Below are 27,910 nucleotides of genomic sequence, written 5' to 3'. Positions count from 1 at the left end.
TAAAACGGCAGGAGATGAATGGGGTCACCACCATTGAGAAGGTCACCATGAAACTGGAGGGGGTCGTTGTGGAATTAGCCAACACTTCCATCAAAGTCAATGATGAACTGTGAGTTTATCTGTTTTGATAATGTGACTTTTCATTACCAGCTGACGTACTGGTTGCAGTGATGGTTGATGTTGTTTTTTTTTGCCCCTCTAGTGTCACTATACCATTCAGCCAGGTTGGCATTTCAATTGAAAGAACTGTCTCCTATGTCAAAATCGAGGCAAAGCTGGGTTTGGTCGTCATGTGGAATGAAAAAAGACGCCCTGTGGGTATGTGTATTCATTATGTGCTGTCCATTGCACTTATGTATAAATACTATCTGTTATTGATTTGTATTATTATTTTGATAACTTACAGATAAACAAAGACACTGAGTCCTGAAAATATATACTGTACACTATATTTAGTTTCACTAAATAGATTAGAGAATTTAGATCACATAAAGATGAATCCATGTTAAATCAAAGGTAAGCAATTGCATAACTGTAGTTAAGAGATTTCTTCATTTCTGCACATCATTCTTTTTCACCTGGTTTTTAAGGTTGAGCTGGATGCAAAATTCAAGAATCAGACATGTGGCCTGTGTGGTGACTTCAACGGAATACAGGTTTATGATGAGTTCATCAAAACAGGTAAATACTAAATAATAAAGCTAAAAACAATCTGCACAAAATCAGTCTTCACATTTGCTAAAACCATTTCACCTCTAGAAACAGGGGAGTCTGTAACTCTTGAATATTATGGTGAGGCCTGGAAGGTCAATGGTCCAACTGAAAAGTGTGAAGAAAGCTCCTCACCAGCCACACAGACCTGTGCAAGTGAAGTAAGTGAAAATGGATTTTCTGACCCACACAAAGACCTCTGTGCGAACCTGCTGTCAGGACCTGCATTGCTCAGTTGTCAAAACCTGGTTGCTACTGACTCCTTCATCGGAGCCTGTGTGAAGGACCTGTGCCGCTGTAAAAAACAGTACTTCATGCTTGTGTTCAACCATATCAGAGTACTCCCGTCAGTGTGCTCATGCAGGCGGGAAACCACAGCAATGGCAGACGGCACAACTGTGTGGTAAGTACTACAATTAAAACTGATGTATATGTTTGAGTGTTCACTTTGATTTTTTGTTACTGTATTTATGTCAGAATCACTGTTTCTAAGTTGTACGTTTTTGTGTGTTAAATAGCAAAAACATGCCCTTTCAACATGGAGCATAAAGAATGCAGTAGTCCTTGTACTGACACCTGCAGCAACCAAAAGAGAAGCCACGTGTGCGAGGATCACTGCGTAGATGGATGCTTCTGTCCAAATGGTAAGTTTCCTGATTTTAAAACCAGCACAGATGAGGTTTGTAGTCCAGCAGATGTTAAAGGGTTTATTTCAGTTCACACATTTGATTAATTCATGCCCTCCAATTACTTCATTTGTGCTCTTGACTTGAGAGTTGTGGTAACAACAGAAGTTATAGATTTACTGGCTGGCTAGCAGCTGTGTTTTGGTATGTATATGCCTACAAATACTTAATCAATTGCGTCATGTTAATGAAGTGAGGTTATCACATTCATTACATTTGTCCTTGTCCTCTCAACACTATTCTAGTTGAGATGCTACATTGGATGTAGCTTTGGCTGTGATCAGTTAGGTGCACATATACAATGGTGTAGCTTAATGTACTGCAAATTAATGGTGAAAGTTTTCAGGCCATGGACAATGACATCTAAATGAGGTGCTTGGATTTAATGCAGCTTGGTTTTGATTTTGGATGGCGATATGTGGAGATATGTGTAGATACTCAAGATCGTGTCTAGTAAGAAATGTTGTTATCTTTGACATCTCTTTAACATATGTTAAAATTATAAAAGATATTGCGTATGTTCTGTTAATTAATGCACACGAATTATTAATGGGGTTTGCATGTTAATAGCAGTGTACTATACATACCAGACTAATCATGTAATTGTGTTTCTCCTAAGGGACTGTCTTTGACGACATTACACATAGTGGGTGTGTTGCTGTTGACTCGTGCTCCTGCTTACACCATGGCAAGCCGTACAAGCCAGGGGAATCATACTCAAGGGCATGTCGAAACTGGTAAGAACTCCCTATTTTCAATAAAATGTTAATGAAAACAATAATCTGTCCAGTTGAACTGACTGAACTCTATTGACAGCACCTGTACCCAGGGTCAGTGGAGCTGCAAAGATATGGACTGTCCTGGTGTCTGCTCTGTGCTGGGTGGCTCCCACATCTCCACCTATGATGGTAAAACTTATACTTTCCATGGAGACTGCTCTTATGTTCTCTCCAAGGTAAGGCATTCAAACTTTAATTAATTAATTATTTAATTCACAGACTAAATTACAATACTTGTAACTAAGCAAACAGTTTGTATTTTATGTGCATTTTTTTATCTTCTTGACTTTAGGAAACAAATGGGACTTTCAGTGTCCTTGGTGATCTGGCCACATGTAAAAGATCAGATAAATCAACTTGCCTGACTGCAGTCACCCTACGACTGCCTAAATACATGGTAAAATTACAATATATTATGGTTCTCTCCTAATAAAGTAAAAAAAAAAAATTATTTATAGGATTTTCTCCATTTAATATCTTTTGGAAAGGTTTAGGTTTTTAGCATAATGTCATTTTTTCCTACTGCAGATGATTGTAGTAGAAGCCAGCGGACAGGTTTTGTATAACAAACTGATCACTCAGCTGCCTCTTTTCATGGGTGAGTGGTTGTTGTTGTTGTTGTTGTTTTAATTTTAGAATGAAATTTTAATTTTTAGTTTGCTCAAATTAAAACTGTCTCTTTATTTAATGTGAAAATGTTTTCCTCCCCCACAGATGACATTACGATCTTCAAACCATCAACATTCTTTATTGTAATCCACACCAACTATGGGCTTGATCTCGAGATTCAGCTTTCACCCATTATGCAGATCTACATCAAAGCCAGTGTTTCCAATAAGGGACAACTCATGGGTGTGTGTTTACTTCTTTTGATTAAAGTGTAAAATATCCACCTTTTGCAGTGGGTATTTTATAAAGTATTAAGTATCAATATCTTTATTCAGGTATTTGTGGAGATTTTAATGATGTGCAAGCTGATGACTTCAGAACCACAAATGGATTAACTGAGGGAACGGCTGGGACATTTGTCAACACATGGAAGACCAGGACAAGCTGCTCCGATGTGACAAACATACTTGGGGACCCCCTGCCTTTTGAGCATAGACAATGGTAGGTCACAGACATCGTACTCTGCATTTTATTATCAATCTTCACAATATTTTACTGATAAACATGTTTATTTGTTTTTGTAGAGAAATATGCCAAACATTGGTGCGCCTTGCTGTTGGACCCAAAAGGGATGTTTGCAATGTGCCATTCTGTAATAAACCCAAAAACGCTATGAAGATGTAAGCAGTGATTTCTTTTTGTATGCATTCTAATGTATTTGTGTTATTTCACTTATTTAACTATTTAACAGTTCAACTATTCATTTAGCTTGTTGCTGCTTCTCTCCACAGTCTTGTATTTATGACACCTGTGCCTGTGATAACAGTGAGGAGTGCATGTGTGCTGCCATATATTCCTATGTCCATGCATGTGCTGCTGAAGGTGTCTTTCTTAATGGATGGAGAAACACCATATGCAGTAAGTTAAATCCAAACTATTGAATGTGAAATAAATAAAGTCTGTGTTTGTTTATAATATTTAAACACCGATAAAACTTGTTTCATTTCAAAAGAGAAATACACGACTGGCTGCCCTTCTACTTTTGTGTATGGCTACCAAATGACAAGCTGTGGTCGCACCTGCCGCTCTCTTAGTCAGTCAGACTTAACATGTGCGGTTGAATTTACCCCGCTTGATGGCTGCGGCTGTGCTGAAGGAACTTACCTGAATGAGGAGGGTGAGTGTGTGTCAGCCTCACATTGCTCCTGCCATGTCGGAGACACACTGGTACGCCCCGGGCAGGTCATCAGCGTCCATGGACAAACCTGGTGAGGATTTCAATATTTCCAGTAAAATTAAAAAGCAGAACAATGTTTTCTAATAATTATTTTTGGTTATCTTATACTTTTATTAGTCGCCTGACAATAGCAAGAAGATTGAGGGAGAGAGAATGACATGCAACAACAGTCTCCAGCAGGATGCGAACTGGGAATGTTGTGGTTCAGTGGTCAATGCTTAACACCCAACTGAACGAAATTATCCTAGATTAGTGGGTCCCAAGTGTGGGTCAACTTTTAAGCGGAATTTATTTGGCACAGTGTTTTATTTTTTATTTTTGAAGTGCGGTTTTCCAAAAGTAGATTGCCTTGCACATCATAGCGGTCTCTTGAGGTTCTTCACTGCTAATTGCAGAGCACATTTGTTTATTATTAGGAAAAACCCCTTGTGATGTATCATCTCGTTTTCGAGGTTGTCCTCAAACAGAGGTATGGCAAAGTGCATTTGCACTTTGTTTAGTTTTATTTTCATTTTGAAGGACTGGAATGTCTGCATGGGTTTCCTCTCAAGGCTTTGGTGTAATCCCTTAATCCAAAAACAGTATTCAGTGAATTGGAATCACTCAACTACCCATGTGAATCTGTTTATATGTGGGATAGACCAGAGAACAGTCACATGTACTGTACATTGCTTTTCACTCAGTATGTGCTAAAATAATCATCAGCTCCCCTGCAAACAGCAAAAACTAGCGAGAATTAAACTTGCGTGTCTTTCTATGCATTTCAGCTCCTGTCATAGTGGAGAACTAAGATGTACAGGGAGCCAAATAAATGAATGTAGGTACAAAGCACTTAGCTCATCATAGTAGTCCTTATATAGCAACGCACAGTATGAGCAACACAAAGCATACAGTGGTTTCCTTTTTAACACACTATAACTGTCATCAGCATGCACCGAGCCAATGGTTTTTTTCAACTGCTCAAGCGCAAAGCCAGGTGACATGGGATCCGAGTGCCAAAAAAAGCTGCCAGACACTGGACACAGAATGTGTAAGATTGAGACACTGTTTCATGACTGTTGTTGAATATTCTACACATGTATACTAAAGCAAGAGGATGACATGTTAAATACATTGCTTTTACACTTATACTGTAGGTTAGTACACAGTGTATGTCAGGCTGTGTATGTCCTGCTGGCCTGCTGTCTGATGGTAAAAGAGGCTGTATTACAGAGGAGAACTGTCCCTGCACATATAATGGAGAATACTATAATTCTGGACAGACTGTCACTGTGGACTGCAATACCTGGTGAGCCATTTAATTCTTTCCACACCAAGGCAGTCATTTCACAGTTGTGTATGTTTTTTTTATTGTGTATATATAACTTGCCATCACTTCATCTTTTTAAATCATAGCACTTGCAAAAGGAGAAAATGGGATTGTACACTCCGTGAGTGTGATGGAACCTGTACCATATATGGAGAAGGGCATTACATCACTTTTGATGATAAGAAATTCTCTTTTAATGGAGACTGTGGCTACGTCTTCGCTAAGGTATTGCACAGACTTTTATTTAGTCTTCGTGATTTGTCAAAAGTCAGTCTTGTAGTACTGACATCAATATCTTGCAGGATTACTGCGGGGATGATATGAATGGCACTTTTAGGGTCCTGACTGAGAGCATCCCATGTGGAACAACTGAAAGCATTTGCTCAACTGCTATCAAGCTCTACTTAGGGGTACATAACACTATTATATGCACTTAAAAACATTTTTTAAAATGCTGAAAATAACATTGCCGTTTTACAAATGAGCATGTTTTGTTTCTTTCAGAACCATGAAATTGTTCTTTCAGAGGAAAATGTCAGAGTTATCAAACAAAGCAAAGGGGTGGACATACCATATCAAGTCCACACTATGGGCATATATCTCGTCATTGAGGCAAAAAAATGGTCTTGTTCTCATTTGGAATAAGAAGACAACACTCATGATCCAACTCAAGTCCACATTCAAGGTGGGTGAGGAGATATACAAGTGTTCAGATAAATGTTGACAAGGTTGACATTTTATAAATTAACTAGATCTCATTATATCCCAGGGGAAAGTCTGTGGTCTATGTGGGAATTATGATGGAAACATCAAGAACGATTTTACCACCAGAAACAAAGAAGTTGTGGTTGAAGCCCTTGAGTTTGGAAACAGCTGGAAAGTGTCACCTACCTGCCCTAATGCAAACACACTAAAAAATCCCTGCATGCTGTACTCACACAGGCAGGCATGGGCATTAAAACACTGCAGCATTATTAACAGCAACGTATTTGCTGGTTGCCACTCAAAGGTAAGTAAACAAAACCAGCTCAATGTCTCTTACTGACTTTCTGTATAATTAGCTTGCATAATATAATTAAGCCTCTACTTACATTAACAATGGTTTCCTTCAAAAAGGTGGATCCAAAAAACTATTATGATGCCTGTGTGACAGACACATGTTCCTGCAACACAGGAGGAGATTGTGAGTGTTTCTGCTCTGCTGTAGCAGCCTACGCAGCAGCCTGTAATGAAGCCGGAGCTTGCGTGAAATGGAGAACTCCCACAATTTGTCGTGAGTGTGTCATTTGTTTTTCTGTGAGGAGATAAACCGAAAAAATACAGTGTATGATCGTGATCACCATCTGTCAGCATCCCCTTTTGTCATTTAATTCATAGACTTTAAAAATAAAGTCTGACTTGCATTTTATTATCAAGATTTTATACATGCATACATATTAAGTGATCTGGTCTTGTATATTGTCAATATTCCTTTATTTTTGTGTTATTAGCTCTGTTCTGTGATTTTTACAACCCTGATGGAAAGTGTGAATGGCACTATGAGCCTTGTGGAAAAAAAATGCATGAAGACATGCCGGAATCCCTCAGGAGTATGCTACAATCACATTCCAGCATTAGAAGGTACCAATTTAATTTAGTAAAGTAACAGTGTATCATATATCATTCACTTTTACTACACACATTTAGCTTTCTGTCTGTACCTGTGCTAGTTCTGCAATTTACAGTAACATTTCACTTTTTAAGGCTGCTATCCAAGTTGCCCATCTGAACGCTCTTATTTGGAAGAAGATACAATGAAGTGTGTGTCACAGAAGGAATGTGGCTGCTATGATAACGATGGGAAGCATTATGAAGAAGGTGTGGTCATGCCTCCAAGGGAAAATTGTCAAAACTGGTAGGTCACTTTCCATCTTATTAATGCTTCAGTTGGTGCAAAAGTTAATAATAACCTTTATAGTGTTTTTTACAAAAGCTGGCATAATCGAATAATTATACTAATATCATACAATCACTTGGTTTAGGTATATTATAAAGTGAAAACTATTTTATTGCCAAAAAACTATCCTATATATATATATTTATATAGCAGCACAGATCAGTTAAGTGAGCCTTCCCCAGTGTGTCAGAGGTGTGCAGACTGCATTTTTGATAAATTTGTGGCCAGACACGCCTGGAGTTGTGTACTGACATTATCCCAAATGTGTCCAACAATGTTCAAACCCAGAATAATCTCCAATTTTATTTAAGGTAAAGGTCCGTTACTTTTCGTTGCCTGTCAATGGCATCATGTAACCTTTAACCCCTCTAGTTGCTTTAACTTCCAGGGAAACAAAAGATGATACGTTAGAGAGTTATTGTATATCATACAATGTGACACAATTATACTCTGTAACAGTAATACAGCATTTGTTCTACCCCAAAGCATATTTTTTTCATTAATTGCTTGCCATTTTGCAACACAGTAATCCAGTGAACTTTATTTCCGCCTGAGTCACGTCAGGTGAAGACAACAACTCCCATGATCCTACTTCACCGCGTCATCTAAGTCTATCTTTTGTTATTGTTTTGATTGAGAGACCCCTAGCGGCCGAAGTTACATACTGTGCGTTTAAGCTTCATATTGCAACCTAAACATCATCCTGGTAATGACACAGTTAACAATCTTCATCACATCATTTTGGTCATCACAGCCTCACATCTGCCTGTATTGTAATTTCAGAGGTGGGTAGAGTAGCCAAAAATTGAGTACTGTACTGTTACTTCAGAATAATATGACTCAAGTAAAAGTAAAAAGTAGTCATCCAAATAATTACTTGAGTAAGAGTAAAAAAGTGCTTGGTGAAAAAACTACTCAAGTACTGAGTAACTGTTGAATAACGTCTGATTTATTTTTTAACACAAGCATTCAAGCAGACAGACAAAAATACAAAATAATCATCTTTAGGAAAATTATAGTTTATCCAATCAATACAATAAATTAAAATTAATTAATTAATTACAAAATAGCTTTAATTAAAATAATCCATGTAAATTCAAGTACTTAAAATAAAATAAAATAATAATAAATAAAAAATAAATAAGCACAAGTAACACACTGGAAGAGGAGGACTTGTGCTTTCTGTGGTTCTCTAGTAAGTCTTAGACAGTTTGTTGGGGTGAACCCTCTGTGGATAAAAAAAAAATCTGTGAGGCTACAGGGAGATCAAGACATTAAAAGAGACTTATCACATCAAATTTGGATGGATATACATATACAAACATATATATATATATATATATGTTTTAAACATTTCCTATATATATATATATATATATATATATATATATATATATAGGAAATGTTTAAAACATATGTAACCTAAAAGACAAACATTTGCCTATCCACAGCAAAAAGAAAAAAAACTTTTACCGCTACATGTTTCCTCAAGTAGATGTTGAGTTTTTGAATGCTGAAATGTCTGTTTATTTTGGTACACACAGAAGACACCGCATAATGTAGCTGCTGTTTCGCACTTTTACTAAGGTAAACATGCTTTCAATATGAGGCCAGGGGTGTTCCTCCTCGTCTGTGTCTGCATTGCCAACGGTTGATTCTGACATTTTTGTTTTGCTACGACTGTAAAGCTAACCCGTCCCGCCCAAGGGGATAAGCTTCTCCGCGGACCGCAAACCTCCTATGGCGCCATTTTGATGCTACCAAGCCATCACCTCCCATTAGCATTCCATTGACTGCCATTCATTTTGGCGCCACTTTGACAGCGAATAACTTTACATCTGAAGCGTTTAAAGACTCTATTTGCCCATTGGTTATTTCTAAAGAACCACGACAATGTATAAAAGGCTCCATTACCTTGTACCTCACGTTATGGCTCCGTAGCAGACGTTTTTGTAAAAATAGGCTAACGATTGTGTCATAACCACCCGACTTACTGTCACACAGTTACCGTACAGTACAGGAGAAGCGCGCAGGCAGTTTCGTCTCACATTAGCTGTTTAAGTGTAATTACTAATGTTAACTAGCATTTTAGTTAGCAATAATTAGCCTGCGTCCATGTTATCTCATTACATATACCTACGCTCTCCATCTCTGCAATATTCGGAATGATTGAGATTTCTCTTGGCACAGCTACCAGAAGACTTACAACTTTCAGACACGTTGCTCACGTCACATTTACGTCATCTCTCTCAGTTAGAGGCTGCGCAGTAACGCTCAGCCATCAAAGTGCTTCCAATGGCCTTCACTGGTCTCCGTCCAGAGCAACGGGATCTGTTGTTCCATTCTTATATACTGTCTATGGTCCCGTCGCTGAGATTGAGTATGGTCACGGGATGAGACTGCATAACTACATTTGATTGGTGAAACACAGTCACGTGGTAGAGCCTTTAGCAGAAGTCTCTATCCGTCAAAATAAAACATTAAAATGAGGCGTACGCGGGGGGGATAAAAACAATGACCCGTAAAATACCAAAGAGGTAAAAAGAAAAGTAACGAGCTCATTGTAGCCTAATGTATCGGAGTAAGAGTACAGTTTCTCCATCACAAATCTACTCAAGTAAAAGTAAAAAGTATAGTGATTTAAACTACTCCTAGAAGCATGATTTTTTCAAAAACTTACTCAAGTAAATGTAATGGAGTAAATGTAACTCGTTACTACCCACCTCTGTGTAATTTAAAATATAAAGCTACTGCTGGTACTTTGGTCAGACTCTTAAAACAATGACGGTAGAGACACTAGGGTCAGACTAGCAGGAACGGTCCCAGTTACACCCTTGCCCCCAGGAAAATACAAGTTTGCTGGTGCGATGCTGCGTTCCACGCCATGCCCAGCACCAACATAGTACATTATACGTTCATGCATTTTGTAAACGTGTATTCTTTCATTTGCCTTTAGTTATTGTTCTTCAACAAAGGTTAAGTGCAGCTATGACGTCCAAGGTAAGCAGGCTATGACCATTTCTGTTAATCATTACATACAGATTAAATGAAAAAACAACAGTAAGAATCTATTAAAACAATAAAGATCTATATAATTCTTATATAATTATTCATTTTGCAGCTTGCACCTGTTTATATAAAGGAAACATTTACAAGTATGGAGATACAGTCTATCACACAGATGATGGAGATGGAACCTGTATCACAGCTTTTTGTGGGAAAAATGGAAATATTACCAGAATCATGGAAATTTGTTCATCCACAACTCGAACTCCAACACCAACAGCCTTTGTCTTTACCACAACCACAACAGTGACAGAAAAACCTACTACAACAGCTACAGAAAAACCTATCACAACAACAACAGCCACAAAACAACCTCCCACAACAACCATCACAGGAGAACCTACCACAACAATCGTCACAGAAATACCTAACACAACAACAGTCACAGAACAACCTCCCACAACAACAGCCACAGAACAACCTCCCACAACAACCATCACAAGAGAACCTACCACAACAACATCCGTCACAGAAAAACCTACCACAACAACAGTCACAGAAACACCTACCACAAAAATCGTCACAGAAGAACCTACCACAACAACAGTCACAGAAAAACCTACCACAACAACCACAGAAAAACCTACCACAACAACATCCGTCACAGAAAGAGCTACCACAACAACAGTCACAGAAAAACCTACCACAACAGTCACAGAAAAGCCTACCACAACAACAGCCACAGAAAAACCTACCACAACATCAGCCACAGAAACACCTAACACAACAATCGTCACAGAAGAACCTACCACAACAACAGTCACAGAAAAACCTACCACAACAACATCCACAGAACAACCTCCCACAACAACCATCACAAGAGAATCTACCACAACAACTGTCACAGAAACAACTACTTCAATATACACTGATTGCAATTGTAAGTGGTCAGATTGGAAAAACAATCATTACCCTCATTTTGGAGATGATGGAGACTATGAACCCATTGAAGAAATTACTGATATAGATCTGAGTGTTTGCAGAAATACTCTGGAAATAGAATGTAGAGCAACACAATACAAGGATATATCTTTGAACGAACTTAATCAAAAAGTAACATGCAACTCAACAAATGGACTGATCTGTCATAACAAAGACCAAATACCTCCTATTTGTTATGACTATGAAATACGTGTGAAATGTTGCATGTGTACCTACACCACCTCAGCAACGCCAGAAACACATACCACAACAACAGTCACAGAAAAACCTACCACAACAACAGTCACAGAACAACCTCCCACAACAACCATCACAAGAGAACCTACCACAACAACAACCACAGAAAAACCTCCCACAACAACATCCGTCACAGAAAAACCTACCACAACAACCATCACAGGAGAACCTACCACAACAACTCATGTTGTAGTAACAGGTATACCAGTTACAACAACAACATCAGCAATATCAACAAAACATGTGTTTCAAAATACAACCACAACAGTCACAGAAAAACCTATCACAACAGTCACAGAAAAAACTACCACAATAACATCTGTCACAGAAAAACCTACCACAACAACAGTCACAGAAATACCTACCACAACATCAGCCACAGAAACACCTACCACAACAATCGTCACAGAAGAACCTACCACAACAACATCCACAGAACAACCTCCCACAACAACCATCACAAGAGAACCTACCGCAACAACAGCCACAGAAAAACCTACCACAACAACAGTCACAGAACAACCTCCCACAACAACAGCCACAGAACAACCTCCCACAACAACCATCACAAGAGAACCTACCACAACAACATCCATCACAGAAAAACCTACCACAACAACAGTCACAGAAAAACCTACCACAACAACAGTCACAGAAAAGCCTACCACAACAACAGTCACAGAAAGACCTACCACAACAACATCCACAGAACAACCTCCCACAACAACCATCACAAGAGAATCTACCACAACAACAGCCACAGAAAAACCTACCACAACAACAGTCACAGAACAACCTCCCACAACAACCATCACAAGAGAACCTACCACAACATCCGTCACAGAAAAACCTACCACAACAACAGTCACAGAAACACCTACCACAACAATCGTCACAGAAGAACCTACCACAACAACAGTCACAGAAAAACCTACCACAACAATCGTCACAGAAGAACCTACCACAACAACATCCACAGAACAACCTCCCACAACAACCATCACAAGAGAACCTACCACAACAACAGCCACAGAAAAACCTACCACAACAACAGTCACAGAACAACCTCCCACAACAACAGCCACAGAACAACCTCCCACAACAACCATCACAAGAGAACCTACCACAACAACATCCATCACAGAAAAACCTACCACAACAACAGTCACAGAAACACCTACCACAAAAATCGTCACAGAAGAACCTACCACAACAACAGTCACAGAAAAACCTACCACAACAACAACCACAGAAAAACCTACCACAACAACATCCGTCACAGAAACACCTACCACAACAACAGTCACAGAAAAACCTACCACAACAACAGTCACAGAAAAGCCTACCACAACAACAGCCACAGAAAAACCTACCACAACATCAGCCACAGAAACACCTAATACAACAATCGTCACAGAAGAACCTACCACAACAACAGTCACAGAAAAACCTACCACAACAACATCCACAGAACAACCTCCCACAACAACCATCACAAGAGAATCTACCACAACAACTGTCACAGAAACAACTACTTCAACTGATTGCAATTGTAAGTGGTCAGATTGGAAAAACAATCATTACCCTCATTTTGGAGATGATGGAGACTATGAACCCATTGAAGAAATTACTGATATAGATCTGAGTGTTTGCAGAAATACTCTGGAAATAGAATGTAGAGCAACACAATACAAGGATATATCTTTGAACGAACTTAATCAAAAAGTAACATGCAACTCAACAAATGGACTGATCTGTCATAACAAAGACCAAATACCTCCTATTTGTTATGACTATGAAATACGTGTGAAATGTTGCATGTGTACCTACACCACCTCAGCAACGCCAGAAACACATACCACAACAACAGTCACAGAAAAACCTACCACAACAACAGTCACAGAACAACCTCCCACAACAACCATCACAAGAGAACCTACCACAACAACAACCACAGAAAAACCTCCCACAACAACATCCGTCACAGAAAAACCTACCACAACAACCATCACAGGAGAACCTACCACAACAACTCATGTTGTAGTAACAGGTATACCAGTTACAACAACAACATCAGCAATATCAACAAAACATGTGTTTCAAAATACAACCACAACAGTCACAGAAAAACCTATCACAACAGTCACAGAAAAAACTACCACAATAACATCTGTCACAGAAAAACCTACCACAACATCCGTCACAGAAAAACCTACCACAACAACAACCACAGAAAAACCTCCCACAACAACATCCACAGAAAAACCTACCACAACATCAGCCACAGAAACACCTAACACAACAATCGTCACAGAAGAACCTACCACAACAACAGTCACAGAAAAACCTTCCACAACAACATCCACAGAACAACCTCCCACAACAACCATCACAAGAGAATCTACCACAACAACAGCCACAGAAAAACCTACCACAACAACAGTCACAGAACAACCTCCCACAACAACCATCACAAGAGAATCTACCACAACATCCGTCACAGAAACACCTACCACAACAATCGTCACAGAAGAACCTACCACAACAACAGTCACAGAAACACCTACCACAACAATCGTCACAGAAGAACCTACCACAACAACATCCACAGAACAACCTCCCACAACAACCATCACAAGAGAACCTACCACAACAACAGCCACAGAAAAACCTACGACAACAACAGTCACAGAAAAACCTACCACAACAACCATCACAAGAGAATCTACCACAACATCCGTCACAGAAAAACCTACCACAACAACAGTCACAGAAACACCTACCACAACAATCGTCACAGAAGAACCTACCACAACAACATCCACAGAACAACCTCGCACAACAACCATCACAAGAGAACCTACCACAACAACAGCCACAGAAAAACCTACGACAACAACAGTCACAGAAAAACCTACCACAACAGCCACAGAAAAACCTACCACAACAATCGTCACAGAAAACCCTAACACAACAACAGCCACAGAACAACCTCCCACAACATTCATCACAGGAGAACCTAGCACAACAGTCACAGAACAACCTCCCACAACAACAGCCACAGAACAACCTCCCACAACAACTATCACAAGAGAACCTACCACAATAACATCTGTCACAGAAAAACCTACCACAACAACAGTCACAGAAATACCTACCACAACATCAGCCACAGAAACACCTACCACAACAATCGTCACAGAAGAACCTACCACAACAACAGTCACAGAAAAACCTACCACAACAACAGTCACAGAAACACCTACCACAAAAATCGTCACAGAAGAACCTACCACAACAACAGTCACAGAAAAACCTACCACAACAACCATCACAAGAGAACCTACCACAACAACAGTCACAGAACAACCTCCCACAACAACAGCCACAGAACAACCTCCCACAACAACTATCACAAGAGAACCTACCACAACAATCGTCACAGAAGAACCTACCACAACAACATCCACAGAACAACCTCCCACAACAACCATCACAAGAGAACCTACCACAACAACAGCCACAGAAAAACCTACGACAACAACAGTCACAGAAAAACCTACCACAACAGCCATCACAAGAGAACCTACCACAACAACATCCGTCACAGAAAAACCTACCACAACAACAGTCACAGAAACACCTACCACAACAATCGTCACAGAAGAACCTACCACAACAACATCCACAGAACAACCTCCCACAACAACCATCACAAGAGAACCTACCACAACAACAGCCACAGAAAAACCTACGACAACAACAGTCACAGAAAAACCTACCACAACAGCCACAGAAAAACCTACCACAACAATCGTCACAGAAAACCCTAACACAACAACAGCCACAGAACAACCTCCCACAACATTCATCACAGGAGAACCTAGCACAACAGTCACAGAACAACCTCCCACAACAACAGCCACAGAACAACCTCCCACAACAACTATCACAAGAGAACCTACCACAATAACATCTGTCACAGAAAAACCTACCACAACAACAGTCACAGAAATACCTACCACAACATCAGCCACAGAAACACCTACCACAACAATCGTCACAGAAGAACCTACCACAACAACAGTCACAGAAAAACCTACCACAACAACAGTCACAGAAACACCTACCACAACAATCGTCACAGAAGAACCTACCACAACAACAGTCACAGAAACACCTACCACAACAACCATCACAAGAGAACCTACCACAACAACAGTCACAGAACAACCTCCCACAACAACAGCCACAGAACAACCTCCCACAACAACCATCACAAGAGAACCTACCACAACAATCGTCACAGAAGAACCTACTACAACAACAGTCACAGAAACACCTACCACAACAATTGTCACAGAAGAACCTACCACAACAACATCCGTCACAGAAAAACCTACCACAACAACAGTCACAGAAACACCTACCACAACAATTGTCACAGAAGAACCTACCACAACAACCACAGAAAAACCTACTACAACATCTGTCACAGAAAAATCTACCACAACAACAACCACAGAAAAACCTCCCACAACAACATCCGTCACAGAAAAACCTACCACAACAACAACCACAGAAAAACCTACCACAACAGTCACAGAAACACCTACCACAACAATTGTCACAGAAGAACCTACCACATCAACATCCGTCACAGAAAACCCTAGCACAACAGCCACAGAAAGACCTACCACAACAACATTCACAGGAGAACCTACTACAACAACAGTCACAGAAAAACCTACTGTAACAACATCCACTGAAAAGACGACGATAACCACTGAAACTCCAACTGTAACACCTTCAACTCTTCAGTCTTCAACACCAGGCAGAACAACTTTATGTTTCTGCAAGTACATGGATCAACTTTTTTCTCCTGGTAAGCATTCAGATATTGCCATCAATTGTTGTTCATATTATCATTATAAACATTTTCGTCATGGTTACACCTGTCCTTACAACGTAACCTGGCACATCTGATCACAACAGGCAGCCTAAACTGTAAGTTGTCTGGGCTTTGAGTTCAAACCTGTCTATTATCATAATTCATGTTCTCATTTGGCCTGCATTCCTTTTAAATCATGGACAAAACTCAATCCAAGATGTGGTCAAATTTATGTCCATATGTTCCAACAAAACAATTGGCTTCATTCTGTTTACGAAAGACCTTTTTCATCTTTGTCCATGCAGTAGTGTTCACCTAGTCAGTCATGGTGCTTGCACAGTGGAAGGATACGTGACCACAACTAGAAAGTCCAGTAACGACCACGTTCCTGCTGTCATCTATCGCCAAAATGTGGCATTTAGAACCACGTTTATTCAAAAACTTTTAATGATATTTTAGATTAAATTTAGATCTGATCATGGATCATCACATAGACTTTACATTTAAGTGTCTATTAAGCTTAGACTTGTACAAAAGTTGCATTATAAAGACAACTGTAACCATGTCACATTAGTCATTTTTACGTAACTGCCTTGTTTTTTTCTCATATAGGTAGATTAATGTACAATGAGACTGATGGAGAAGGCTGGTGTTTCACTGCATATTGCAATTTGGCATGCAATGTGGAGAAGCTTGCTAGACCATGTCACTCTACTACTCTACCAACTCCTCAAACAACAAGCACTACAAAACAACCTATCGACTGTTCATATCTTAATCCACCTAGAAAGGTATTTAAATTTAGTTATAGAAACAAGAAACAGATCATTGTAAAATAAAAAAAATTCTGTCATTATGTACTAACCCCAAAATTAGTCAAAACTGCATAGGTTTTTATCTTAACTTTCTTCGTTTCCAAGGTCTCTATTCTGAGAAAGCCTGAACAAGGTCTTTTATTCTGTGATAAAAGGAAGGAACATTTAATTCCTAGTCTGCTTACTCTCATTGGTCTTTTGAGTTGTCAATGAAAATATCAACAGATAAGTGCAACAACTATTGATTAATTCAACATGCAATTGCTGATTCGTTTAAAATACCACTATATTATAATAGATGCTTGTTGGTTTTCACAGCTTAGTTCTTCCCTGGAAAAGGTCTACAGTAGAGTCAATGTCTCTTATATCATAAGATTTCTTCTCCCAGTAGTTGCATAATATTGGAACAAAGGTCAATGGTTGTTTAATTTAATTTATTAGGGTGGAGCTAATGCGGTTAGCTTAATCAAAACCGAGGCTATTCTTCCTGGAATCTAATACACTACAGTAATAGACAACATAAAAACACGTTCAAACACCATAAGACCAACTCACGACATTCAAAACCAGACAAACTAACAGAACAAGATATTATAAGCAAAACAAATAGCTGGGGTGCCTTGATAGCTTACCTGTTTAAGCGTGCGCCCCATGTACTAAGGCTCAATCTCTACCACAGCGACCCAGGGTTTGAGTCCGACCCCCTGCCCTTTACTGCATGTTATTCCTCCATTCCCATTCCTTTCCTGTCTTTAGCTGTTCTTTCGGATAAAGACCAAAAATGCCCAAAATATTATCTTAAAAAAAAAAACTCTATAAGTAAAATAATTTACAGGTAAGTAATAAAGCATTGTGGCTGATATGTCACTAAAGGACATCCACAAATAATTCCAACATAACAATTATTAATGAAATTAAAAAATTAGAGGTATTGATGTAAACAACTGTACAATATATACTGTATTTCATTAGCACTGATCGATGTAAAATTCTTTTCTTGTTTCACGGATAACATAAATTATAGATGTATATGTTGTGCATGTGTGCACCTGGGGGGCTTAAACATAATATCTATTTCATGGTAGTAGATTGCTAAAAGTACTACTTTGCCCTTTACAGGATGGTGAGTCCTGGAGTTTAAATAACTGCACCAGAGATACATGCAACAATGGAACGGTAACGACAAAACATGTGCTATGTAAACCAGTGACCCAGACTGTATGTGAAAATGGGCTCCAACCAGTCAGGGTTTACGATGAAAGAGGCTGCTGTTTCCACTATGAATGCACTTGTAAGTTCAAATTAAAGCCTTTTTTTAAAATATCACATTCAAGCAATGTCCTAAAACAGCTACACTACAAAAAAATCTACAATATATACAGTTTTTCTGTGATGTGACAACTAATGTAGTCTTCATCTGATATTTGCAGGTGTTTGTTATGGCTGGGGAGATCCTCATTATGTGACATTTGATGGCCAGTATTACAGCATGCAGAAAAACTGCACATATGTCCTCATGAAAGAGATCATTCCTCAACACAATTTTACGATTCTTATCAACAACGAAAACTGTGATGCCTCTGGAACTGTGACCTGTGCTAAATCCTTGATTGTGTATTACAAAAACTATGAAGTTATTCTTACACAGGACAGAATCCCAAAGACCTTGAACAAGGTAAATTATTAACAAACCTTCTCTTTACTTGAATTTATTTAAATTATATGCAGTGATAATGATGATGATTTGTTTCACCTATCCAATGTTGCAATCGTGTAGGTGTATGTCAACGGCAAGCAGGTAGTCCCAACTTACCTTAATGATGACTTCATCATAACAAGTACAGCAATTGAGCTGCTCTTGAGAATCCCAGCAATTAATGCAGTTGTGACGTTCAAAGGGCTTTTGTTCAGCATTGACTTGCCGTTTGCCCTTTTCCACAACAACACAGAGGGACAGTGTGGTAAGATGATAATCAAATTTCTGTTAGAATAAACATGTTGAACAGCAAATGAGGTTGCTTGTTATGTTCATAGATGGAAATATATAAACTGACGCTAGATTAAATATGAAAGTACCAATGGATGTAGCAAATGTGGTCCCACATGGGTTGTAATATCTGTCATGTTAATATTTACTTTCACAAGGTACCTGTGACAATAACAGGAAAAATGACTGCAGATTACCAAATGGCCAGATTAATCCTACATGCTCAGAGATGAGAAATTGGTCTGTACCAGATAAGAACAAGCCATATTGTGATAAGCAGCCTCCAACACCAACCCTAGCACCAAAACCTACACCAATACCCTGCAAACCTGACATTTGTGAAATTCTGATCAGCAAGTAAGAAGTTACAGAATAAATATGAACACAATACGTCAATTCATTCTGGCATATCACTATGATTAACAGCCTACTTTCTTTTTATTTGTACATTAAGGGTGTTTGAGCAATGCCACAAAGTACTCTCACCACTACCATTTTATGAGGCCTGTAAATTTGATGTTTGCCATGAGGACAAACCCAACTTCGGTTGTTTCAGTATGGAGGCGTACTCCAAGATGTGTGCTCAAGCATCTGTCTGCATACCCTGGAGGAATGCTACAAACGGACTGTGTGGTAGGAGGGTTTGTTTTACTAGAAAGCTAACATTGTTATTTTGAGATGTCCAGATTACATTTTTTATCATTTTGATATTTAAATCCCCTTTCTCTTGTTGTAGAATATACATGTCCACAAAACAAGGTCTACAAGGCTTGTGGACCAGCTGTTGTACAAACTTGCAATGCAAGGTAATTGCTCAGTTCTATAATCAATATTATGAATCAAATAATGTCAGCAGCTAGTAATTTTTTCTTTTTTAAGACGTTTTTTGGGGCATTTTAGGCCTTTATTTGACAGGATAGCTTAAGACAGGAAAATGGAGAGAGAGGGGGAATGACATGCAGCAAAGGGCCGCAGGTCAGAATCAAAGCTGTGGCTGCTGCGGTAATGTCTGAGCCTCTGTACATGGGGCGCATGCTCAACCACGTGAGCTAACCAGGTGCCCCTGCAGCATGTCATTTAACAAGACTAGAGTCTATAGCCATCCTAGTGACTCTTAGAGGCTGTTATTAGGCTGAACCAAATGTAAACACCAGCATACACACAAGGACAATGCAATTTAGTCATAAACCAAGTATGGGACACATTCAAATTTTGATTTTAACGATGGCACTAGATGAAAAGTAAACGGTTTACCAAGGTCAATATAATTGATCCTAAGGGGGAATCAATGTCTGTACCAAATGGCACTGCAATCCAGCCAATAGTTTTGAGACATTTCACTTAAAACCACAAATGGCAACAGCTTGGAGGCGCTAGAGGGAATGTCAGCGGATCACCAAATTTATTAGGATTCATCCTCTGAGCACCATGAATGTCTTTTAAAACTTTGATGGCAATCAATCAAATAGCTGTTAAAATACTCCAGTCTGAACCAAAGTGGTGAACCAACAAACCAACACTGCTATCTCTAGAGCCGTACCGCTAGCCACTACTTGGTGTTTGCACTGCATTATACTGATCATTTATAATTTCAAAAATGAAATAATTATGTCTGTTTTTCACCATAAATTGTCTTTATATTTAGATACAATGAAGAGTATGCACAAAAATGCCAGGGAAACAATGGAAACCAGAACCAAGCTTGTACTGGCTTCATGGAGGGATGTTTCTGCCCAGAGGGGCTGACTCTGTTCAGTTCAAATTCTGACCTTTGTGTCTCTGTCTGTAAGAGCATTTTGTGTTTTGAAGAAAAATCTAATTCTTTGTGAATTAATTAATATTGAGGTAAACTGATTGTTTTTGTTTTAGGTTGCACTGGACCTGATGGCCAACCTAAACAGGTAAGTAGTTACAATACATGACTAATTATCATTATTCACAGTGTTCATTGCTGTTACATTAACTCTTTTCCGTCTTTCAAACAGCTTGGTGAGACGTGGCAGAGTGGCTGTAAGCAGTGTGCTTGTGATAAGAACGCTCTGAGTGTTCGGTGTGACCCTCTCATATGTCCCACTCAAGAACCAATAACCTGTACTGAGGAAGGAGAGGTGTTGGTGGCCCACACAGTGGACTGCTGTGAGAGACTGGCCTGTGGTGAGTGATTCAAAGTACCACACTTACACATCTGCTCACATGATGTTTTATATCTTTAAATAAAGAAGATATACACTTTTGGAACCATTTAACACACAAATATCAGTTTTCTCTCCATAGGGAGTACTACTTAGCTTGTGACGTAGCTAGCTCCTCTTCTGTGTATTATTAGCTGTCTAAAACCAGAGAAAATACACCCAGTTGCCAGTTTATTAGGTTCCCTTTGCTAAAACTGATGCAGTCTAATACAGCAGTCCTGCAATAAATCCTGAATACATTCATTAAGGTAAATGTGTTACATCTGTTCTAGAGAGGTGTTGTTTCAACTTTATAATAATTTGGGAGGATGTAGTTTGTGGTGCTGTTGAACTGTATTGCATTATACTGACAGGTGTTTTTGTGTCTGCCGCTTTCCATAATGAGTCAGTGAATCAATTGATGGAAATTGTGTTCATTCAATTAAGAGAGCCATTCATATTTTAAGCTGTAAGTAAGTGTATGTACAGTGCCTTGCAAAAGTATTCACCCTCCCTGGCATTTTTCGTGTTTTGTTGCCTCACAACCTGGAATCAACATGGATTGAGGATTTGCATCATTTAATTTACAGAACATGCCCACAACTTTGAATGTTTTTGAATGCGTTCATGTTTTCTATTGTGAAGCAAACAAATGACAAAATATCAGAAAAAGTCAATGTGCATAACTATTCACCCCCCTAAATTCAATACTTTGTAGAGCCACCTTTTGCAGCAATCACAGCTCCAAGTCGCTTTGGATAAGTCTCTATGAGCTTGCCGCATCTTACCCCTGGGATTTTTGTCCATTCCTCCTTGCAAAACTACTCCAGCTCCTTCAAGTTGGATGGTTTGCGCTTGTGAACAGCAATCTTTAAGTCTGACCACAGATTTTTTTATTGGATTGAGGTCTGGGCTTTGACTAGGCCATTCCAACAAATTTACATGTTTCCCCTTAAACCACTCAAGTGTTGCTTTAGCAGTGTGTTTGGGGTCATTGTCCTGCTGGAAGGTGAACCTCCGTCCTAGCCTCAAATCACACACACAGAGTGGTACAGGTTTTGTTCAAGAATATCCCTGTATTTGGCACCATCCATCTTTCCCTCAACTCTGACCAGTTTCCCAGTCCCAGCTGCTGAAAAACATCCCCACAGCATGATGCTGCCACCACCATGTTTGGATAGTGTTCTTTGGGTGATGTGATGGGTTGGGTTTGCACCAGACATAGCGCTTTCTTTGATGGCCGAAAAGTTCAATTTTAGTCTCATCAGACCAGAGCACCTTCCTCCGTACATTTTGGGAGTCTCCCACATACCTTTTCGCAAACTCAAAAACGTGCCATTTAGTTTTTTTGCTGAAAGTAATGGTTTTCTTCTGGCCACTCTGCCATAAAGCCCAACTCTATGGAGCGTATGGCTTATTGTCGTCCTATGTACAGATACTCCAGTCTCTGCTGTGGAATTCTGCAGCTCCTCCAGTGTTACCTTAGGTCTCTGTGCTGCCTCTCTGATTAATGCCCTCCTTGCCCGGTCCGTGAGTTTTGGTGGGCGGCCGTCTCTTGGCAGGTTTGCTGTTGTGCCATGTTCTTTCCATTTGGTTATGATAGATTTGATGGTGCTCTTGGGGATCATCAAATATTTGGATATTTTTTTATAACCTAACCCTGACTGTACTTCTCAACAACATTGTCCCTTACTTGTTTGGAGAGCTCCTTGGTCTTCATGGCAGTGTTTGGTTAGTGGTGCCTCTTGCTTAGGTGTTGCAGCCTCTGGGGCCTTTCAAAAAAGGTGTGTATATGTAATGACAGATCATGTGACACTTAGATTGCACACAGGTGGACATCATTTCACTAATTATGTGACTTCTGAAGGTAATTGGTTGCACCAGAGCTTTTTATGGGCTTCATAACAAAGGGGGTGAATACATGCACATGCCAATTTTATTTCTAAAAAATAGTTTTATGTATATATTTTTCTCATTTCACTTCACCAACTTAGACTATTGTGTTCTGGTCCATCACATAAAATTCAGATTAAAAAAACATTGAACTAAAGCTGTAATTTAACAAAATAGGTAAAAAGCCAAGTGGGTGAATACTTTTGCAAGGCACTGTAACAAGTATTTGCCTATTTTACAGGAGTACCTGTAATAATTTAACTAACTCGTCTTGGTTTCATTCTATTTTATACTCACCAACCCTTGAAATGTCTTACCTTTCAACCAACAGAATGCAAAATGAGCCGCTGTTCATTGCCGACACAGAAGTGCCAACTGGGATTTGAATTAGAAATCAACATGTCAAATGACACTTGCTGCCCATCTTACCGCTGTGGTAAGCATTCCATATAGGTTTCCGTTTCATTTGCACAGTGCTAGCGTGTGAAAGACTTTAAACTAAATTAAACTAAGCCTGTATTGTAATCATCTTTGTTTAAAAAAATTTATCTAGTACCTAAAGGCGTCTGTGTCTTCAATGATACTGAGTACCAGGTAAGTAATAATATATTTTTTAAATGTGCTCTATTAACAATATTGTTGTTTGTGTGTTACAATAACTCTGAACTCTTCAAATTAAGTATACTATAAATAATCTTAAGAATATTATTTAAAGTAAATATAGCTCCCCATTCTTCTGTATTTTCACCCTGTCATCAGACCAAAGTAACTTTTGTTTTGCTGGCCTTTATTTAAAATATGGCTTAGACTTTACATTGTGTTGTTTACAGCCTGGTATGGATTTCTCCAAAAACCCATGTGAATCATGCCGCTGTACTGAAAGTCAGGATCCCAACAGCAAGTTGAACACTATTACGTGTAATGTGAAGCTGTGTTCCCTACTGTGTTCAGAGGTATGTTTGCATGAAACTATTAGGAGCATTGTAGTTTTTAATTTAAAGCCAGCAAAGGTTTATAATATACAGAAATGTTTAACATGACAGCACATGCTAAATATAGGGTCTCTCACTCATATCCTATACTTTCAGAATTCTACAAGAATTGTACTGCTTAACAGTTGCTGATGCATAAACTTTGTTATTTATGTGCACATGATGACAGATTTAAAGATGTCAATGTTGGGAATGCGGTCTTAAATTTTTTTTTTTTTCACTTCTCCATGTCGTATGTATTATCTAGTCATGCAAAGTTGGTTATGGTTTTATTTGCTCAGGTTTGAGACATCCGTCTGTGAGATTTCTGCTGCTATCTGAATAAATTAAGGTGAAGGTAATTTGTGTTTGTGGTGTTTCTACTCAAGAAATTGTTGACAGTCTATACTTTAGATTATCCAGAGTAACAGGGACATACATTGTCTCTAAAAATTTATGTTGCTGTTGAATCTTTTCAACAAAAGATTTTAGTGTTCAGAGCACCACAAACTAAACTGCATTTAGATTTGAGTGGCAGCAGGAATCTCAGAGATGGATATCTTAAACCATTGCACATCCGAACAGCTAGATACCTTTTTGGGGTAAGTACGAAAAAATTTCTCTTTTTGTAATTTGGATGAAACTATCCTCAGGGGGGATAATATTCTGTAAATACTACTGAGGTTGATTTGTGCTTTTTTTCAAATAGGGCTATGTGTATGAAAACACACCTGGACAATGTTGTGGATCATGTAAAAAAAATAGCTGTGTTATGGAGGTCCCAGGCTTCACTTCTCCAATAATTATTAAGGTAAGTAGAGTATATTGGAAAGACCTTGAGAATCAGAGTCTGTAACTTATAATTGTGGTATCAGTCAGAATTGTTTATGTTGACTAATTGACCTCTTCTACGCCTCTGACAGCCTTCTGAGTCTTGGTCACCACCAAATGACAACTGTACCAAGTATGATTGCCAAAAGGTGAAGAATGAGTTCATAACCTCTAAAAAACAAACAACATGTCCTGCATTTGATCCAGAGAACTGTGTTCCTGTGAGTATAATCCAGTCCTGAAACGAGTATCATTTCTTTTTTCCAGGAGCTGTTAATAACTCTGAACTGATGCTGCCATATCTTACAGTCTACTTTGCATCAAACTGTAGAAATGGGTTAAGTTTTGCTATTTCTGCTAATGATATGTGTAAAATGCAGAAAGAGCATTTACTTTTCTGATATTAGACTTTTAATTCAGGCTAAATGATTCCAAAAGAACTTTTAGGTTTTAGATGTGCTGACATTGTATAGAAGATAAAAAACACTGTAAGCCAAATATAAATAAATGTATCTGTAAATGGGCTGAAATGATAAATGAGGTAAATATGAGAGAGGTAAATACACCAAATGTGCTGAAATACACAAATATATAGTGAAGAGGTTTTTGCTTCAAATTGTCTTGTGCAAAAAAATGTGTGACTTTACATCTGTCATCAATCTGCATATTTTATGATCCATATTGTCTGTATTACAGGGAACTGAACAAAGTGACATCAACGGTTGTTGCAAAACTTGTAAGTATGAGTTAGTAAAATAAATTCAAATTAAAGCTGCAAGCAGCGATGAACGGGCCCTCGCCCCGACGCCGCTCCTTGCGGCCGTGCATTTGTGTGGCACTCAGACACTGCAAATCGTCACCAATGAAAGGGAACTCTCTGCAGAGTTCAATAATACCTCACACAATAGTGTACAAGAAACGAGTCATTAGTTATTAAAGGGGCGTGGCTTAAGCATATGGGGCGGGACAAACCGTCACCAATTAAAAAGGAACTCTTTGCTGAGTTCAATGATACTTCTCACAAGAGTCTACCTTAAATGGTTCACAAGTTATGGAAGTGGGCGTGGTCGGTGTACATGGGCGTGGCTAGAGTATAGGGGGCCGCTCAATATCATATGTAGACCACACGTTCTAAGTTTCATGTAAATCGGAAAATATATAGAAGCTCGTTAGGGAGCGCTATGGAGCCCCCTGGCAACGCTCACAGCCATTCACTACAGAACTTTGTAGTTTTTGCCAGGTCTGACGTGTGCACATTTTTGTGCGTTTTCCAGCATGCTAAGCCCCTCAAAAATGCTTGTGACCTTGCGGAATAATAATAATCCTTACAAAAACAATAGGTTCCTTCGCACTTTCAGTGCAAGGCACCGTTGGGGCCTTGCACTTTCGAGGTCAGGCCCTAATTACACAATTTTATTCCCATCCTCTGTTACTCGTACCTTGCGTCAACAGTGGTAAAAGAAAATTGTAGGGATGTAACTAATGAATATTTTCATTATTGATTATTATGTTGATATCTTCTGGATTCCTTAATGGGCAAACATGCTGTTTTTGCATAAAAACAGAGGCTAAAACTCTTCATATTAGATGCCTTATTTTATTGTGCCACTGAAATGGTAATGTGTGTTTTTGCAGCAAGATGAAAAAGATGTTTACGTGTCATTTACAGGTACTCCTCTTACGAACTGTCAAATAACCAGGAACATCACCTATCTGCAGACAAAGAACTGCAAGTCAGTTGTGCCAGTGGAACTCACAGCCTGTGCAGGATCCTGTGGCGCGTCCTCATCAATGTGAGATTCATAACAAAGCACCTATACAGGATATACAGCAGGATATACAGTACAAACTACTTACTCAATCATGCCAAAACCACCTGTTTTCATGTGAAGTTTTAAGATAAATGTTTGTTTGCTGACACTGATCCTGTCGGAAACTGTCTCTATTTACAGGTACTCTGCAGAAAACAACCGTTTGATGCATTCGTGCTCATGCTGTCAAGAAATGACCACCAGTAAGAAGAACGTGACGATGACTTGCACTGATGGCAGCACGAAGGAGCTCTCCTACATTTCAGTTGACAAGTGTGGTTGCCAAGTCACTGAATGTAAAGACAACATTTAAAACTAAACTTAAAGGGAAGTCTAACTAATATACTTTATTAAACTTAAACAACTCCTCTCCAAAAACTATTAGAGTCAAGACTCAATATGTGAAGACACACCCTCCTTAGGATTCAGCATCGCCAAATAAGGGTGAATAAGTTAAACCTTTTAAACAACAGAGATGTGTCCTGGTGTCTCTTTTAGCTTTTGAAGAGGTTGATATTTTTGAAAAATAAACAATGTGGTGTTTTCAGTCTTAGAGGGTCTTTTTCTTACTTTTACTGTATATGATTTGAGAGACAAAAGACACATGAATGGCTTTAGATATTACAATGCATTGTCCTTTGGGGAATGGGATTATATTTGTGGTAAAGTGTGAAAGATTTAAAACATGGATTCATTTTAAATGTTTTTTCATTATTTCTAACAGCACCATTAACATAAATGATCTTACAACCCACTGAATATATAATGAAAAGAGTGTAAAGAATATCCAAACTATCTTTGTCCATCATCTGATGTTTTAAATCTGAATGTCTTCAGTGTCATTAAAACTCTCATTCTTGCTGAAGATCATGTGTTCTTGTTTTTTTTTTTATTCCTTAGCTATTTTTTTGTCTTGTGTTTGCATGATGCACTGTTGTTAGCAAAGATAATCTTTTCATTTCAATAGAAAACATTTATTTTGCCTATGGCACCATATTTTATAAGTTTTATAATTTATATGTATAACA

The 27,910-nt window shown here is 38.8% G+C and overlaps 1 protein-coding gene across 1 annotated transcript; it reads left to right on the top strand.

Annotated features, from left to right (window-relative positions):
- Positions 1 to 18: 18 nt before the first annotated feature.
- Positions 19 to 27,747, top strand: LOC144522224 (uncharacterized). Its single transcript, XM_078257143.1, is given in 53 exon segments — positions 19 to 109; positions 203 to 318; positions 591 to 681; positions 760 to 1,012; positions 1,014 to 1,114; positions 1,230 to 1,355; positions 2,017 to 2,134; positions 2,214 to 2,352; positions 2,469 to 2,573; positions 2,705 to 2,774; positions 2,891 to 3,028; positions 3,121 to 3,242; positions 3,244 to 3,286; positions 3,370 to 3,455; positions 3,457 to 3,465; positions 3,577 to 3,703; positions 3,798 to 4,053; positions 4,790 to 4,839; positions 4,951 to 5,021; positions 5,023 to 5,052; positions 5,159 to 5,310; positions 5,418 to 5,556; positions 5,634 to 5,741; positions 5,836 to 5,946; positions 5,948 to 6,016; positions 6,101 to 6,340; positions 6,448 to 6,604; positions 6,822 to 6,883; positions 6,885 to 6,951; positions 7,075 to 7,225; positions 10,224 to 10,267; positions 10,389 to 12,187; positions 12,347 to 12,975; positions 13,687 to 13,940; positions 14,103 to 16,397; positions 17,016 to 17,194; positions 18,338 to 18,509; positions 18,649 to 18,893; positions 18,996 to 19,179; positions 19,364 to 19,562; positions 19,660 to 19,838; positions 19,942 to 20,011; positions 20,851 to 20,990; positions 21,075 to 21,106; positions 21,191 to 21,359; positions 23,601 to 23,705; positions 23,823 to 23,863; positions 24,100 to 24,222; positions 24,950 to 25,051; positions 25,164 to 25,292; positions 25,768 to 25,807; positions 26,741 to 26,864; positions 27,024 to 27,747. Coding segments are annotated over 53 exon segments (10,743 nt in total). The 5' UTR covers positions 19 to 99; the 3' UTR covers positions 27,196 to 27,747.
- Positions 27,748 to 27,910: the final 163 nt, after the last annotated feature.

Source organism: Sander vitreus, chromosome 8, assembly GCF_031162955.1.
Source record: "Sander vitreus isolate 19-12246 chromosome 8, sanVit1, whole genome shotgun sequence".
Taxonomy (NCBI): Eukaryota; Metazoa; Chordata; class Actinopteri; order Perciformes; family Percidae; genus Sander; species Sander vitreus.
The sequence above is the reverse complement of the archived record's forward strand: the minus strand, read 5'-3'. Positions and strand labels throughout refer to the sequence as shown.